The sequence below is a fragment of the Saccopteryx leptura genome, chromosome 2, assembly GCF_036850995.1.
Source record: "Saccopteryx leptura isolate mSacLep1 chromosome 2, mSacLep1_pri_phased_curated, whole genome shotgun sequence".
NCBI lineage: Eukaryota > Metazoa > Chordata > Mammalia > Chiroptera > Emballonuridae > Saccopteryx > Saccopteryx leptura.
Genome location: NC_089504.1, coordinates 199355478 through 199374735, shown reverse-complemented (window position 1 = coordinate 199374735; position 19258 = coordinate 199355478). Strand labels below are relative to the sequence as shown.

The 19258-nt window shown below is 40.3% G+C and overlaps 1 protein-coding gene and 1 pseudogene across 2 annotated transcripts in view; one reads left to right on the top strand and one right to left on the bottom strand.

Moving 5' to 3' along the window:
• ARHGEF26 (Rho guanine nucleotide exchange factor 26) overlaps positions 1-19258 on the bottom strand; it is a 136965-nt gene that overhangs the window by 35771 nt on the left and 81936 nt on the right. Inside the window, exons 7-9 of one of the 2 annotated variants that reach the window (XM_066369910.1) lie at positions 17919-18048; positions 13110-13184; positions 5036-5125 (exon numbers count right to left, since the gene is read on the bottom strand). In XM_066369910.1, the coding sequence (XP_066226007.1) occupies positions 5036-5125; positions 13110-13184; positions 17919-18048 (295 nt within the window). The remainder of the gene's footprint in view (positions 1-5035; positions 5126-13109; positions 13185-17918; positions 18049-19258) is intronic. The other variant, XM_066369911.1, reaches the window with a different exon arrangement.
• On the top strand, positions 5514-11811 carry LOC136393952 (large ribosomal subunit protein eL8 pseudogene; annotated as a pseudogene).

The window sequence follows — 19258 nt, the reverse complement described above, 5'->3', positions numbered from 1 at the left end:
GGAAGTTCAGCCCTGAAGGCATCATGCCATTTCCTGGCTTGGAAAATGAATTTTCCCAAAATAATCCATCTTAATTCCACAGAAAAGCCTGGATACAAGGAATTACATGTTTTTTTAAAAAATTCAGTTTCTAGTTTCCAATTGGGAAACTCTCAAAACCACAGAATAATCCTTATCCTTGAGAGCTGTTTTCTTTTTAAGTTCCAGAAATCCTTACTGCCCCAAAATCTGATTTTAAAAAACTACATCTATAAAATAAGTTCTTAGACAAAAAAACATAACTGAAGTTGGGTAGTGCAACCAAATATCATCCTTTTCAAGGAATAACAATTAAAAATAGCTAGAGAAAACTGAGGTTATTAGAGAGGAAATAAAGCTAAGAAAGGACTTCATTTTTTTTAAACCTTATAAAGGACTGTTATAAGCAGGCTGCTCATCAGATATGTACTGCTTTCTTGAGGTTTAAAAAGGAAGATGAAAGGTTAAGGCTGACCTCAAACTTGCTATTAAGGAAGTTCATAGAGTTTCCAGCCCCCAAATTTCAAATCAGACGATTATCCAACAGAAATGGTTGAAACTTAAAAGGCTGACAGACAAAGAGATGGCTTAGATAAGTCCCGAGAACCCCACCAGCAACAAGAGGTCACCATAAAGAACTGTGTGTCCAGTGTGGTCCTGCAAATGTATGCAATTACTGGGAACACGGTGCTACCTTGCTACTGCATGTAACCATACTGCTGAGCCAAGCACAGGGTTACAGTGAAGTTCCAACATATGTACCACCTGATGGCTGCTCTTAGTGTAGGGGCCGTGGAAACAAAGTACTTAATCATGTAACCATTTAAAAGTATACATACAATTCAGTGGCTTTCAGTACATTCACATGTTGTGCAATGCTCACCACTGTCTAATTCCAGAACATTTTCGTTATCCTAAAATAAAGCTCACATACTTTAACCCTTTGTGGAGTGAGCTTGCTTGACACCCGAGTGAGTTTTTCAAAAAATGAAATTAGTTCCAGTTACAGTTTTATTAACTTAAAATCATGTTTGTTTGATAACCTATTTATAGAAACAACAAGAACATACATTTGCCTTTTTTTAATGTCGCCTTACACATTCTTAAAATAAAAAAATTTATTATCTCATACTCTGGATGGTCAGGAGGCACAAAGACATACATGAACATTCACATTACTCAAAGAGTTAGTAACATAAAGAAAGCTTTTCATATCAGTACCTAAAAATCTCCTTTATTCTTTTAAGTTGAATGGAATCACATTTTTTGGTTTTACTATCATTTATTTAATCAGTGCACTACTGATAGATATTTAGGTTGTTTCTAATCTTTTGTAATTACAAACAATGCCATATGAATACCTCTGTGTGTGTCTTGTATATATGCATATGTATGTGTAAGTAATTTTATACATTTATGAATATAGCTATAGGATGAATTCTTAGAAGCAAAGTGGTGGGATTATAGTAACTTGTATTTCTAATTTTGATGGTTATTGTCAAATTGCCTGCCATTGGGGTTATAACAATCCTTTCCATCAACAACATATAAAAGAGCCCTTCCCTACATTCTCACTGATAAAGTACGTTACCAAACCTTTGAATTATTTATAAATCTAAAAGATACAATATTCTATTTGAATTTCAATTAACAATTTTCTTCTGAAGTAAACCATCTTTTCAAATGGTCAGTAGTTACTTGTATTTGTATTCCTTCTTCTGGCAGCATTTTTCTAATTTGCAAAATTCTAGTGTTTTTTCTTATTATTTTGAATTTATATGTTGGGGATACTAACCCTTTGTCTATATATAAGTTGCAAATATTTTTTTCTATTTATTATAGCAAATATTTTGCTATTTCCGTTTTCACCTTTTTTATGTTTTATTATTTTTATCTCTAGAAAAGTTTTTTAATTGAATTTATTGGGTGACACTATTAACACAATTATCTGGGTTGCAGGTGCCCAACTCTACAACACATCTCTGGACACCATATTGTGTGTTCACCCCCAAGTCTTCATCCATCACCATTTATTCTTCCCTACACCCTCCTCCATTCCCTTCACCCCAATAATCATTATGCTATTGTCTGTGTCCATGAGATTTTTCTTTCTTTCTTTCTGTCATTTTTTACTCAGTCCCTCTTTGGGGAAGGGTAACCAAAAAGATTAATATCCAAATATATATATAGAAAATTTTTTTTTTTTTTTATCAAGTGAGCGGTAGGTAGGTAGAGAGATAGACTCCTGCATGCACCCTGGTCAGGATCCACTCGGCAAGCCCCTTAGGGGCTGATGTTCTATCCATCTGTGGCTGCTGCTCTGATGCTTGGCAACCAAGCTCTTTTAGCACCTGTGGCAAGGCCATATAGCTATCCTTAGCTCGGGGGACCAACAAGCTCATTTGAGTCACGGCTGCAGGAAGGAGAGGAAGGGAAGCAGATGGTCGCTTTTCCTGTGTGCCCTGACTAGGAATCGAACCCAGGACTTCCGCAAACCAGGCCAACATTCTACTGCTGAGCCAAAAGGGCCACAGCCAAAAAAATAATTTATTTTAATGTTCTTATAAACAAATTAATCAATTTTTCTTTTAATGACTTCTGGATTTGGAGTAAGTTTGAAAGGCCTTTTCTATGTTGCTTAAAGTCACCTACACAGAAAGCACATCTAGCTATGTCAATTCCCTGCTTCTGTGGCTCCCAAATGACCTTGCTCAACTCCTCCTCTTGACAGACAAGGCCCTCCACATGAGCCTCTGCTCACTGCACCAGCTCTGCCCAGATCCCCTGGCGCTCCGAGTCTATCCGCACTGCAGGCATAACATTTCTGGGCTATGGCGGCTAAAACCACATGCTGTGTATTTGTTCTTGATCTTTACTCCTGGAAGACACTTCCTAAATCACATTTCAAGATTCAGTGTGAAGCCTTACCTGACTGTCACAAGCTCCACCCCCCTCTGTCCCTGATTCTTAAGGCTGAAAAGTCTCTTTCCATTCCCAGTCTTCCATCTGCTGCAACCATGCACACCTTGTTACTAACGCCTTTGTATTTCTATAATTTTCTGTGAGGCTGTAAGCTTCTCAAGGGCAAAGCTCATATTTTTGTTTTTTGCACTGCCTTCCATATAGGTGCTGATTAAACTAATTGAAAGAATGCATGTTCTGGGACAAATCACTTAACTTCTTTGAACATCTACTTCTGTGTGCCCGGACTAGGAATCAAAACCGGGACTTCCACACGCCAGGTCAATGCTCTACTGCTGAGCCAACCAGCCAGAGTGAGGTTTTTCTTTCTTAAACCTAGGGAGGAGGTGGTCATGAAAGATCCAGACAAAAGGATCTCTTAGTAGGTATGGAGTAAAAGTAACTTCTAACCTAAGGAGACTGCTTTGTTTAAAAATAAAAAGACTTAGGAATTAACTTAGACTAAACTTTGATGCCAAACAAAATGTGATGTTGGGCAAAGCACCTCCTCTCTCCAGACCTCTGTTTTCCCTGCTGCATAATGTATGAAATAAAATGGTCTCAAACGCTCATGTTGGTTGGAACATGCCGCAAGTCTAAGCTACTCAAACATTTTCAGGGAAATTGAGTGCCCTGGTGGCAAGAGAAAGTCAGCGCTATCCCATGGCTCATGAGTGAGATATGATGGGGGCATTGGGCGAGGAGGAGGCAGGTGTGGTGGAAGCAGGCAAAGGAAGACGTGTTGGTGGTCCAGTTCGATGTGCCAGTGATTGTACCCAGATGTGATATGCAGTAAACCCATTACTCTACTTGGTGCAGTCAGGGGCCACCAGCATTTCCCAGAAGAAATTTTATGAGTCAATGTTAATTTTACTTTTGCTGTTGATTGCATTTCTCAGTGATACTAATTACCAGATATATATTATAAAATATTTAGAAACAAATTATAAAGAACAGATTCCTTTTGAGGGATGGAAGAAAGATGGGTTTTGAAACTGCTGTGCTTTTCTGTATGAGGACATTATAACTATAGTTTAAGTGGCTTGTGTTGTTTTAAACAAGTATTCATCATCGTCTAGTCTAAAAAGAATTATGGATTGAGTTTCTGCAAATAACCTTTACAGTCGGGATGTAGTCACAACATCTGGACCTTAGTTCTGATTCCACCACCACTAGCCTGTTAACAATTAATTATTCTCTGGGTGTTGCTTTCATCATTTATAAAATAAAAGGTTGCAGCTATACTATATCCATGGTCCTCACACTATATGACATGGCAGACTCTCTGCAACAGGCAGTGAAATGCTGATTGCTCTAATTCTACTGCATGAATTAGGAACACTTTGCCTATAAAAAAATATGACCTGTCATTATAAGTTGCTTAATGAAATAGATATGTAATAAAACAAAATAGAACCACAATTGTGAGCATGCACATCCATTAAGAACTTGGCTGGAAACCAACAGAGGACTGAGGGTGGCCTAGATTTGTAGTTAATTGTCATTTCTTTCTTTACCTTGTCACCTGCTCCTGGGCAGTATCAGACAAGAAGTAACATGCAGAACACATTTAGTAAAGAATTGTGAGAAAAATAAAATTGCAAAGAACACTGCAGAAATGGTTTTGTTTTTTTTTTTTCAAACTGGACAAGGAGTGCCTTCATTTGATTTGGGAGAACACCCTGGTTCAGCTCATGGAATACCTCTCTTTTGCAGCACACTTGGGAATAATAAAGAAATCTCCTTTCGGTACTAAAATTCTATTATTTTTAACACCCCTTCCCCTATGTTTGGTGTCTTTTCTGGGGGAATAAATGTTCCAGTTAGATAATACCTAACTGTGGCCTGCAGAAAGGTCACTTTATCCAGCATAAGTGAGAGCAAAATCACTCTGGGCATCTCCTACCCCCTCTGTCAGCCTCTGTGTAATCAATTTATGGCCCTTCTTTGAAAAGTAAAATCCTATCCACTTTGTTGCTCTCCACGGTCTCTCTTATTTACAGAACACTGAACCAAGAGCCGTAATAAATCTGTTTATGAAGAAGTGCAAGAATACCTTAATTTTAAATTCCAGCTGGGAGTTAATTGTGTACATCATTTCTGTCCTTTCCATCTTCCGGGCTCCTTCATTGCAGAGTCGAACCAACTGGGAACACAGAAACATAAGGAGGGGTAAGAGGCCAAGGAGAGAACCCTCCCTTTCAAATGCAGCTCTCTTGCAGAAAATGATTAGCACTTGGGAAGCTCCAGAGACTCATTTCTGACAACTGAAGAACTCAGAGCTTTACAGAGTTAAGCCACTGTACTCAGTTAAAAGTAGTGTCATTAGGACATCAACACAGAAGGAAAAAAATTTCATAAAAATGGCATATGTCCTTCATGTGTTATGACATCACCCCCTCTACTCTACACACTGGTTCCTCAGAGGGGCCCTGTGTCATTCCTCCTCTCCCTCACCCAGGGAACGTCACCCAGCCACTGGGCCCACTGCACCTGTCTCCTCATTCCCAAGACAGAGCGTAGGTATAAAGGACATGGCCAGTCACAGAAGGCTGAAAAAGGGAAACCTTCTTGTAGGTGAAGTCCAATGGTCTAGGATTCTTCAAGGATGACCAAGCTAAAAGAACTTCACTTTAATTAGCAGCAATGAATTTCTCTACAACTCCATGTATTCTCAGTCTTTTGGTGAGGGCCTGGGATGTTGTTATCTATAATAGGACACAAGTAGGTGGTCTTTGTCCACAGTGTCCAGCACACAGCATGTGGAACACTTGTCATTTCTTATGTAAGAACCACAGAAGCATCCAAAGTTATGATATACTTATTTCTAATAAGCCCCTTCCAACAGCACCAGGGCTTATGGTAATGAAGTAACCTGGAAAAGCTGATAACCACAGGATAAAGGCTGACTGCCAGGAGAACCAACCAGGTGACTAGAAAAAGGGTTCAAACTTCCAGCCCTACACCCCAAGCTTCTGGAGAGAGAAGAGGGGCTAGAAATCGATTTGATTACTCCATGGGGTCAGAAGCTCCCAGAGTTGGGACCTTCCTGACCTCACCTTATCCCTTTAATATCCTTTGTGATACACTGGTAATCTAGTAAGTAAACGGTTTTCCTGTGTTCTGTAATGAACATAATGAAGCCTCCACAAAAATCCTTGTACTAGGACATCCAGCCCAAAAGTGACCTCACCCACTTTGACAAATGGTCCTGTGACATTCGGCTGCAGCGGCAAAAGGCTACTCTCCGTAAGTGTCTGAAGTCCTGCCACTAACCAGTTCACCTAGACCTCGGACCGCCAAACAGCTACTCAACTGCTCAAACTGGCCCAAGTACAGACCAGAGACCAAGCAAGAAAAGAAGCAGTGATTGTTGACCTGGGCTGAGAGAAAAGTGGCTGACAAAGGCGACGTCCCCACCAAAGGGCCAGCTGTCCCTCGAACGAGGGTTATTACTGTCACCACCTTGGTGGAGAACAAAACGGTCCAGCTGGTCATGACTGCACATGATGGGCCTCACCCAGTGGCCCTCTTCCTGCCTGCCCTGTGCCATAAGATGGGGGTCCCCTATTGCATTATTAAGAGGAAGGCTGGCTGCGGCATCTAGTCTACTGGAAGACCTGCACCACTACCGTCCCCTTCACACAGGTTAACTCGGAAGGAAAGGAGTTCTGGCTAAGCGGGTGGAAGCTATCAGGAGCAATTACAACGATAGATATGGTAAGATCTGTCACCACTGGGGAGGCAAAGTCCTAGGTCCAATGCTGATGGCTCACATTGCCAAGCTGAAAAGGCAAAGACTAAAGAACTGGCCACCAATGTGGGTTACGAGTGCATTGTTGAGTCTTCTGTACATAAAAGTAATCAAAATTGTCCTTCAAAGAATATCCCTATAGTCGGGGTTGGTGAACATGAATGCATCCACGTGCCAGCAGGGTGGTGCACCCCAAACTCCATGGGGTCAGGAACTCCCAGGGTTGGGACCCTTCCTGACCTCACCTTATCTCTTTATCTGGCTATTCACTCGTATCCTTTAATATCCCTTGTGATACACTGGTAATCTAGTAAGTAAATGGTTTTCCTGTGTTCTGTGAGCTAATCTAGTAAATTAACCAAAACGAAGAGGGGATCGTGGGAACCTCCAACTTATTTTCGCCTGTCACTCAGAAGCACAGGTGACAACCTGGACTTAAACCTGGGAACCAAGTTGAGTGGAGGGCAGTTCTGTGGGACCGAGCCCTTATCCTGTGGGATATGATGCAATCTACAGGTAGAGTAAAAACTGAACTGAATTGTAAAATACCCAATTAGCACAGAATTGTGAGTGTGTAGAACTGCTCCCCCAACCCCCTATATTTGGTGAACTGAAGTGCCAGAAGTGAAGCTTCCTGTGAGTAGTACTGAGAGTAGAGGAGACACACAGGAGTGTCTCCTTTACATTGCACTTCAACATAATTAGTTCACTGCCCTAAATCAAAACAAATGTTTCCAATTTCTTATTGATTAAAAAATCTGTACAGCCCTGGCCAGTTTGCTCAGTGGTAGAGAGTTGCCCGGCGTGTGGAAGTCCCGGGTTCGATTCCTAACCAGGGCACACAGGAGAAGCAGATGACAGGAGAAGTGCTCATCTGCTTCTCCACCCTTCCCCTCTCCTTCCTACCTCTCTCTCCCCCTCCCGCAGCCAAGGCTCCATTGGAGCCAAGTTGGCCCGGGCACTGAGGACGGCTCCATGGCCTCTGCCTCAGGCACTAGAATGGCTCCAGTTGCAACGGAGTAACAGTCTAGACGGGCAGAGCATCACCCCTTAGTGGGCATACCAGGTGGATCCCAGTTGGGCACATGCAGGAGTCTGTCTCTCTGTCTCCCCGCTTCTCACTTCAGAAAAATACAAAAAAAAAAAAAAGTCTGTACAAAATGTCCATCACAAGAACCACCAGCCATAAACACAATGTGATTATTAAAAATAAAAGCTGGAAGTTTCAGTTGGATTTCTTTTTAACATGACTATTAAATAATACATGCCCGCTGTTTAAAAATAAAAATGATAATACATAAGGAAATAAAATGGGTCCTAAAAGGTTCTGACCTGGTCCCGCTCCACAGAGTAACTGGAAAAAGGTTGGGTTATACACTTGCTCTTTTTTTTCTAGGCTTATGTGAATATATAAACATGTGTGTACAGAAATGTTTATTTTTGTAAATGAATTATTCTGTTTGCCTGTGACTTGATTTTTTTTCAATTACCAATGTTACCTCTAATAAATATAACATGCACTGAAAAAAAAGTTTGCGTTGTTCCTGCTTTGTGTCAGGTGCTGAGGTTATAATAGATAAGAGATACATAATCTCTATTTTCATTCAAAGGCAGAGGAGAGATGCCATCATTACAGATTGAGATCTTCAAGTAAAAAAATTAAAACAGGGGAGTGGGGAGGAGGAAGGTCGAAAAGGAGACCTCTCCTGAGGGAACAGCTCGAGCAAAGGGCCAACAACGGGGAAGCACTGGTGCACAGGAGAAAGTAAAAGATCCGCCTGACACAGGGAAGTCGCACAAGTTGAAGCTACAGAGATGGGTCAAGGTCAAAGCACGTAGCTGTTAAGGTGTCTGGATTGCAAAGAGTGCAAAGAAAAGCCAGCAGCAAGCTTTTGGCAGGAGAGTGACATGATGCAACTTTCGTTACAATCGCATGGGCTTTCCAAAGTGTCACTGATGATGGACTTAACTTAAATGATCTCCAAATGCTTAACAGAGGTCTACTACAGCTTACCTTTGGGTCTGATTAGTCTGGAAAATTCACTGATGCAGAGACTGACAGCTAAACCTGATCAAAGCTAGGAGCCAAAAATGCCCTGGCTGGGTGAGGGCCAGCTTCAAATTGCAACATCCTCCAAGGACCGAGACACAGCAAGAGTGCAATCTGGTCAGGCAGCCACTGCTCAGGACACTTTTAAGATTTCTCTAGAGGAATATGATCACGGTTTTCAAACCTATGTCCCCACCTTGGTCCGTCACCTAGGGTCTCCATTCAACTACTTAGATGACCTCTCTTCTCAGATGTCTCATAGCCATCTCAAACTCAGAATGAGAATGCCCACACCTGAGCATCACCTCCATCACCCCCACCTGCCCCATGCTCCCTACACCTCAGTGATAGAGACCCCAGCATCACTCACTTCTCCAAGCCAGAAAATGTGGTCCTCACCACTCACAGACACCTCCCTCTCCTTTGTCCCCCACCTCTAAACAGTCCTCACGTTTGTTTCTGTCCTGTTGTTCATGTCCCTCCATCGCCCTTTTCCCTGAACTCAGGCTCAAACTTCTTCTCACCGGCATTACTGGCCCACGAACTTTTTCTTCTCTACCTAAAATGATGTTTAGACAATATTCCTAAATTCCAATCTAATTATGAAATTCCTAAACTGAAACCTTTAAAAGGCTCCCCACAGCACAACCATGATCTGGCGCCGACGTTCTGATGACCCTTAACCTCTCCCTGCTCTGATCTTGCTACCAAATTTCTGTCCAAAACTCCATGCTCCAACCTGTCTGCAAACTTTCACGTGTGCTTCCCTAGCCTGAATCCCTTCACCCCACTGTGCCACAGACCCCTCTTGTCTTGGTGCATGTCCCTCTGTTTGTTTTTCAGGAATCATCTCAGGTATCAATTATCCAAAAGGACAGGAGAGCAAAGACTGTACGATTTTCATATTTATAAGCCCAGTGCCAGGCCCAGCCCAGCACATGAGACACAATGAACACTCAGTAAATGTTTTTGTATAAACAAACTGCCTTCAGAGACAATTTAAGTCATTTTTACAAAAAAGGACAGCCTGGCCAAGTAGCTCAGTTAGTTGGTTCGAGTGTCGTCCCACTATGCTAAGGTTGTAGGTTCGATCCCCAATCAGGGCACATATAAAAATCAACCAATGAATGCATAAATAAGTGGAACAACAGATTAATGTTTTCCTCCTTCACTCCCTCCCCCGCTCTCAAAAAATCAATAAATTTAAAAAGAATTTTTAAAAAGAAGGAACTCCTTTATAGTTATTTCATTTTAAAATGAAAATGAAAAGTGGAATTTTTAAGTTTGAGTTATTATCTTATTTCGCAAATGTCCAAATGTCAACTCCATTAGCAAAAGATGGAGTTATGCCACCATTGCAGGAGAATATGCACCAGAGAGCATGTTAAAAACAAGAGTTCCCCAAATGTCTTAAACATTGGTATCATCTGTGGACTGCTGAATGGCTATTCTGAAGGGACAAACACTAAGTTGGATCGGTGCAATCTGGTGTTTTTACTAAAATCAGCCTCTGTGTATCATCAAAGCTGTGCCTTCTCTCAGCATCTGTCAAAGCTTTATTAAATTTACTCACTGATCTTTTTGTTTTAGACCAAGTTTATTTTTTTTAAAAATCGTCAAACTCTCCTATAAAAAATATAAATAAAAACAAAATAAAATTTTCAATCTATCAAATTCACAGAGAGTAAAAGAGTATTTGGTGCCAGGAAGTATACAATAAGATAGACACTTAAAAACAGTTCTTCTGGTGATCGTGGACATGGAACAACCTTTCTTAAAGGCACCTGGGAAGCTTTAAAGCATACCTACAGTTTTGTCCCAATAAACTCACTTCTAGAAATTTATCTTTAGAAATATTCAGATGAGCACGATCATTTACGTAAAACGATGTGCATGCCACAGTACTTAGTAAATGGAATGGATTCCATACCAATCCACTTTAAGTGTTTGTTTACATCCATAAACTAATGCTGAATAGAAACCCAACTGGAAGGCTATGTACTATGGTGGTAATAGTCATTATCTTTGATTAAATTAGATACATTTTATTTTGTGTCTCTTACTTGAATTTTCAAAACTTCCTATAACATAACTTACTTTATTTTAAAAACATACCTTTGTAAACTTTAAATACATTCTTATAGAGCAGTATTCGGAGTGAAAAAAATAAACCTACTATTTCCTCCCTTCCACACTCCTCCACTCCTCTCTCCCTTTATCATATAGGTCACCATGCTTAAAAGTCCGATATGTATAATTCTGGAACTATTTCTATATGTGTATATAAACACCCTTATGATCCAGAATTCATCACACTAGTAGAATTCTGCAACTGAATGTTCCTCACACAATGAGAAGTCTGCAATCCGGAAGAAGGTGCTAAGCTGACCATGCTGGTGCCTCAATGCTGGACTTCCCAACCTCCAAAACAGAAACAGCTTCCTGTTTATAAGCCACCCAGCCTGTGGTGTTCTGTTCTAGCAGCCCAAGTGAATTAAGACACAGAGACGCTTGGTCTTAATACAAAGAAGTATGTCAGAAAAATAAATAACTAGCTCATATATGATTGGCAAGAATGAGGATAAGTATAACTGAGTCAATTTAAAGTTGATTAAACAGTACTCTACAGCAAAGTTGTACAAGGATATACCAAACTCAAAGGTGGTATGGAGCTTTGTTATGTTTTGGAAGCCATCATTACCTCTGACCCCTGGCCTCACCCGTATGGTATCTTCACAAACTTTCCTTTCCTTCTACTGCTTTCTCTTAGCTAGCTATTCCTATCAGCATTTAAACATACCCACAGTTTTCAAATCCTTAAACTAAAAAGACTCTCGTTTACTTCCCTTTCAGCTATAGTTCTCTCTCTCTTTCTACTCACAGCCCCATTGTTGAAACAGAGAGCTCCCCTTGCTGGCTGGCTGCACGTTTAGCTCACCCGCTCATTCCTCAGCACACTCCCATCTGGCTCCATAAGCCCTCACTGCAGGCATACGAGCCGCTGCTGAGAAAGCCAGTGAACCAATGAAGCTTCACTCATTATTTCACTTCAGCTTCAGAGCACTCAGCAAGGCTGGCCTTCCTTCGACCGGCTCATTTGCTATCTTGCCAGGCTATTATGGTTGTCTTCCTTCTTTGGTAGGTTCTGTTTAGATGTTTAAGTCTCCTCTTCTGGTTCCTTTTCTCTGAACAACATGAATGTTGGTGCTGTTCATGGTTCTGGCTCAGACTCACTACTTTTCTTATTTTACACACTCTTTCGGGGTAAATCTCAGCCACTCTCCCAGCTTCAAAAATCACCCATGTGTTGATGATTCCCAAATTCATGCCTCCAATTCTAGTCTTACTGAGCCCCTGACCTACTTAATTCAGCAATCCTGGATATCCCATAGGAATCCCAATGACACCATATCCAAAACGGAACTCATCAGCTACTCCCATGTTTCTGCTGGAGAGATAAGTAAGAGCATCTATCTAGCTACCCAAGCCAGACTATATTCCTTCACTTCTGACCTCAGTATGTTCACCCATTCAGTTCCCATGCCTACCTTCCCAAAATGACAGGTCTGTTTCTCTCCATCTATCACCTCAGTATACACCACTGTCATGTCTAGCCTAATCAATTAAAAAAAGCCTCATAATTGCCCCCCCACTGTCACCTTCACAAGACATTTATTTATAGCTTCTGCATCATCTTAGCATAAAGTCCACAATTTGAACATGGCTCACCAGTACTCTCTTTGAGACCAGACTCTATAGTCACATAAAGAACATTCCAGTTCCTCAAATTCTCCACTTTCTTGCCTTTGGGGTTTCTATACATACCCAAGATAATCTCTTTCCCCTAATCCCTGGCTTACAGCTACTCTTACTTTAGGTTCAGCTCAAACATTACTATCTTGCCAACTCACCGTCCTTTACTATAATTCCTATTGAATGTCTGTCTTCCCTTTTACATAAAACATTTCACAAGGGCAATAACCACAACTGTCTTATTCATCACCTTACTGTCAAGGGCTGGCATTATGCCTGCTACAGTAGTTGATACACAGTATATTTATTTAATGATAGAATTAATAAACAATTATTCAGATACAATAACAAAATGAGACATCTATAGGCTCTTAAAGCAAGACTGGCACTGTAAAAAATACATATTTCATTTGAGTAAAGCAAACATTTTGTCTTTCAGCTATCTAAAGAATGCCGTTCAAGTGGCTATGAGAACCAACCAATTTTCAGCATCAAACCCATTCTCTTCTGAGCTACTTGAATGATCAGTTACTCAACAGTTACTCACTGTCTGATCAGTTACTCAACAGTTACCTTGCTCACTTCCTTTAAGGCCCTTTTACAGGCTTCATATTTCGAAGAGTCTTTAGGTGTTTTTTGACAGATAGTCTGCAATGAAGTAAAAGAAGAAAAAAATAAACTAATTTATTTTATTACGTACAACAAAACCAATGCCCAGACATACCCTCTAGTGTCATAGCAAATTTAACAATGATTTAAACCAGGGGTCAGAACCTATGGCTCACGAGCCAGATGTGGCTCTTTTGATGGCTGCATCTGGCTCGCAGACAAATCTTAAAAAACAAAACAAACAAAAAAAAAACGTTAAAAATATAAAACATTCTCATGTATTACAATCCATTCATTTCCTACTACTCATGTTCATGGTTGTGGGTGGCTGAAGTCAATCACAGCTGTCCTCCGGGACAACAGCAAATTTTTATTGGATAATGCGTAACTTACACAGGTCATTGCATGGCTCTCATGGAATTACATTTTAAAATATGTGGCGTTCATGGCTCTCTCAGCCAAAAAGGTTCCCAACCCCTGATTTAACAATATTACAGATGGGCATGCTGATTACATCAAAATCCAATTACAAAACTAGAACATAATCTTTAAACACACAGAATCCAAGTAAATCCAGGAAATGACTAAGAAAGAGGAGAAACTTCAGAGATGGATGAACCTGATTTCAAATCAGAGTTCTGTCTACTACTGGCTATCTGACTTTGGGCAAGCCATGACCTCTCTATGTATAAGCCTCAGTTTCCTCATCTGTAAATTCAGGATGATACCAACTATGTTCCCAGATGGCTGCAGGGATTAAATGATGACACGTGTGAAGTTCTTCATGAGTCTCTGGCATACAGCAGGCCCTCAATAAACAATAAAAGTGCTTTAATTGTCACCATCATCATCATTAGAGGTTAACTAATTTTACAGATGACACAACTGAATAAAAAAAATCAAGAAAAAAAGGCTGCAAAATTTTCTCCTGATATATTTATACAGCAATATTTGTGATGGTAAAATTAGGCTTAAAGAAGGTCAATTCAAGGTAAACTGAATGATTCTGAAACTATACCTATTCAAAACTAACAAAACCGTTTTAATTGTTAAAAATGTTCACTCCCATTAAGCTTAAAAGAACCTCAAAACAAGTTTAATTCTCCAAATGAAGTAAAATTAAAGAGAGTATGTTTCAAGTACATTTAGAGTCTGCCTCGGTGGCCAGACTCTCACACGAGGACAGATTAGGCACAGGTCTCAGGCAAACGGTGAAGGCAGCTGGGACCTAGCAACACACTGCTGCGGGGAAGGCAGAGAAGACCAGGTCTGCAGTCTGAGGTCAGGCGTCAGGACTGTGATACATGAAATGACAGAAGGAACACAGAGGTAACATCGGTGCATTTATATTAATAGTTCTCAATATATATATTTCTTAGTTATGACCCCATCAGAAATACATTTAACACTGCAGCCAGTACACATGCAAACAAAAATGGAATGTGTTTGTTTTTTTTTTAGATTTTTCTTATTTATTCATTTTTATTAGAAGAGAGGGGAGAGAGAGAGAGAGGAAGAGATAGAGAGAGAACAGGGAGGAGCAGGAAGCATCAACTCCCATATGTGCCTTGACCAGGCAAGCCCAGGGTTTTGAACCGGCGACCTCAGCATCCAGGTTGATGCTTTATCCACTGCACCACCACAGGTCAGGCCTATTCTTTTTTAAGGAAATAATATTTAACCACATTATGAACTGTGTACATATCATGTACTGTATGTTCTAATTGTTTAAGAACAGTGCCCATTTTTCAAAAATCAATTATTTGACTCACTAATGGGTATGAAAGCAGTTTGAGAAATAATGGTGTATGGCCCTGAGAGAGACTTCTTAACTAAGTTCATAGTGTCTCTGCACACTTCAATATCATGTAAATTTTGTGCATCATAAATTTTCTAGGAAGAACGATTATAGCTTTACTTAGAATCTCAGAATGATCTCTAACCCAAAAAAGTTTAGAGCCCACTGGACGATATTGGTATAAACCTCCAACATGGTATGTTAGGTTTTGTAAGTCCCAATCTATTCAAGCAATTAAAAGAGAGAATATAAAAGGCTGGGAGATCGCAACACACACAAAATCTAAGGAAACGTGGCTGAAATGTCTTTTCATAAGAAGACAGAAAAGAACCCTGAAAAGTCAGACCTTTATAAGACACTGTATATTTAGAAAGCACTCATTTCTTATTTAAAATAGTAAAGTTTGAATTATTCCCTATATAACTCAAAGTTTTATATTTTTTACAAAAGTTTTATAAGTCACGTAATATAAATCCTTTTTTTAATGATTTTTTATTTATTGATTTGAGAGAGAGAGAGATAGAGAGAGAGAAATATCCACCTGTTTCTGTATGTGCTCTGATCAAGGATCCAATCACCAGTAAATGACTCCCTTACTTCTGATAAATCTTAACCAGAAAAGGCACAGTAGCCGCTCCTTAAAGGTATCTTTGAAAACTCGCAATAATATCACCGAGCATACGCCTGTGTGTTGTATTACTAACTTAGTCAAGAAACACTGTGTATTGTCAGGCATAATATTTACTTACTATTTAATTCATTTTCATGCTGACCCTGCAAGTACCTGTCATTCTTAGTTTCAGAGGAAGTTGAACAATTTGCCTAGGATCACACAGTAAAGAGGCAGAGTGAGAATTTGTACCCAGATCTCTCACTCCAGAGCCAAAACTTGACCTCATCTAGTTTATATATCAGAGCCCCTTCTTCTGAGCGCTATGGGTGTTCAAGTAGGAAGGAAGCTCATCCCAGTTAGTAGTATCAAGGAGGGCTTCAGGAGAGAAGGCGCACTGGGGCTAATGTACAACAGATGTGCTTGTTTTGACCGTGTGGAAATGGAACGTGGAGTAGAAGCCAAGGACAATGTGAACAAGATGCAGAGTGGGCAAGTTGGGCATAGGTGGGGATGGAACCTTAAAAAAACAAAAAACCTTTCAGCCTTGGCCGGTTGGCTTAGTGGTAGAGTGGCCTGGCGTGCAGGAGTCCCAGGTTCGATTCCCGGCCAGAGCACACAGGAGAAGCGCCCATCTGCTTCTCCACCCTTCCCCCTCTCCTTCCTCTCTGTCTCTCTCTTCCCTTCCCGCAGCCAAGGCTCCATTGGAGCAAAGTTGGCCAGGGCGCTGAGGATGGCTCTGGGGTCTCTGCCTCAGGTGCTAGAATGGCTCTGGTCGCAACAGAGCAATGCCCCAGATGGGCAGAGCATCGCCCATGGTGGGCATGCTGGGTGGATCATGGTCGGGCGCATGCGGGAGTCTGTCTGACTGCCTCCCCATTTCCAATTTCAGAAAAATACAAAACAAAAAAAACTTTCAAAGTCAAAATTTGGTTTTGATAACCAGGCTGCATTGTATCCTTACAATAATAAATACTGATCACACACACAAAAAATTAGAGAGCTAAACTTTCAAATTCTGCAGGCTTTTCAATGTTTACAGGAAGTTCTAAATTACAGGTCATGGATGGGGAAGACTATGAAGATAGTAAGCAGCTTGTGGTGAACTCAGAGACAGCAGGGTGCTGTGAATTGTGAGACAATCACCACAAGCTCTCCAAAACCATGCAGCAGAGCCAAGAAGTGACTGTGATCACACACTTTGACTCATTGTGAAATCTCAATCCTCATTTAGAATATAGCTTAGAATTTTTTTTTAAGATTTTATCTGTTGATTTTAGAGAGGAGAGAGAGAGAAAAGAAGCTGTGGAGGAGCGGGAAGTATCAACTCATAGTAGTTGTTCTGTTATGTGCCTTGACCTGGCAAGCCCAGGGCTTCAAACCAGGGATCACAGCACTCCAGGCCGATGCTCTATCCATTGCACAGGATAGGTGAATATAGCTTAGAATTTATAATGGGATATAGAAGATACAGTTTATTTGGTAACCTTCCTAAATCATAATTTTTGCTTTATTTTTATCCCGTGTTTGAATTTGTACAAATCAAGAATGCTAAAAACGACCTTATGCTAACATTATGATCCAATTTTAAAGTAGAACTAGGACAAAATATTTCACTTTGATAAAAAAAAATGGTATTTGCTCATGTAGCTAGATGGCAGCTGTGTTGGGCAGCCCTATTCTTGTTTCATAGACACCACTGCAGGTCTAGCCCTTCCAGTGCCCAGGTCCTGGGACCACTGCCTCCTCTCCTCCCAGGGGTACCATATACCCTGCAGCATCTACTCACTCCTCCTAGCTCTGTCTTCCAACTCTTCAAAATCAATACCCATTTTCTTCATCAATGTTCCCTAAAATGAGAAGGAAGCTGGACTTTTCTCACCCACTTTGTGCAATACAGGATAGAGGCAAGATAGAGGCAAATTTATGCCTTGTAAGGTTGAAGTCTTTTTCCTACAGTATCTTGGAACACTGCAGGAGAGGGAGGAGCTTAATGATGGGCCTGTGGAAACTGAGGCCTAGAGAGATTAAATGAGTTGCCCAAGGTCACAGGTCTAGTGGCTCAGCCGGAATGAGAATCCAGAAGTTCTGACTTCAAGAAATCAATATTCTTCCCAATTCATGGGAAGCATGTTGAGTTAGTAATGTACTCTAAATTCTTTAGTGACATACAAACCTCAATTGAAGTTTATTTCCAAAGGTATTAGACAAAAGCAAGACTTTCCAACCGAATAGCACCTTCCCACTTAATTGGGAGACTTTGTAGAGGGGGTCACATATTAATGGGATAGAACAGTAATTTTCTTAATCAGATTATGGCACTACAGCTGATGCCAGAGGGAAGAGCCACCCAATCATGTCTTACGTCCATCAGCAGGGGAAGGCGAGTCACCCTCTGCATGGGGAGAATGAGGAAAGAGATCATGGGTAAGTTCCTACAGTCTTCGTGGGACTCGATTCTCGACAATACTTCCTTAAAAGATGGATTGGTGGCTCTGAGGAAAACATAGAGAGAAGAGACTTCAATATGTTGCCTCCTGAAGTTAAGAAGCAAATATAAATGTATATAGTAGCATGAAATACTGTGATAAATTCAGATGTTATCAATGATATTTAAATATATAGAACAACATGAATACATAATTACATAGATGGCTTGTCTAGCTTTTATAGTCAAGACTGAATATAAGATATGAATTTAAGGTAACAGTATGAACAATAAGATGAAATGTATGAGCCAGAAATTTATAGAAGTGGAAAGTAAACAAATGAGACAATGGCATCGTAATGGTGAATGTATCAATTACAAATTAGTATACAGACTGGACCTCATGTCTGATCATTTGTAAACATTTTATTAAAAAGATGACAAATTATTTGTTTTTGCCACTTCTCTAGCCCTAGACAACAATCTAAAAAAGATATGTCAGACTGGATTCACTAACTAGGCGGCTTCTGGAATATTTCAAAGCATTTAAGACAGAAAAACGTCTGACTACTGTTAGAGTATTTCTTCTCTCCCAGTGACGTAAAATACAGTAATAATATTGCCACAACATTTTAATGAAATTTAGCAAGATGCACTGACACGTGCGATCCTATGTGGAACCACCCACATAACTTTTCAGAGAGGTCAAGAGGGGATTACAGTAAGAATGGAGCCTCACAAAGGTCCCAACTTGCCAAATCAGACCTCACATTTGGTAAAGACAGAAGTCAAACCAAGATCTCCTGAATTTCAGTGGGTGCCTCTACCTCTTTCTCTCCCCATTCCCTCACTGCACCCCAGGAGGAGCTGTGGCAAGCTCCACTGTGACTTGCAAAAAGGAGGTAGGGAAGGGACGGTCCTGCCTTCTGTAATCTCATGTTGGAGGCAAAGGCAGGCCAAGAAGCAGGGCAGTGGCGACTGAGACCTTTAAAAAAATGTATTTTGAAAATTTGATGATTTGGTTCATGTCTGCTAAAAATAAATTAGAAAATACTCAGAATAGCAAATTAAAAGAAATTTCACATCAGTGTATTAATTTCATTTTCTCAAAATAAGGAGTTTTAAGTTTCCCCTCCTGCCAGTTGAAACTATTTTTAGGAAGTTAAAAGAAAAAAAAAAATCAAACTCTAAAACAGTTGCATCTTTATTTATTTTTTTAAAATATGTGTGTGTTTTTTCTAATTCTTATTTATTAATTTTTAGGAAGAGGCAGGAAG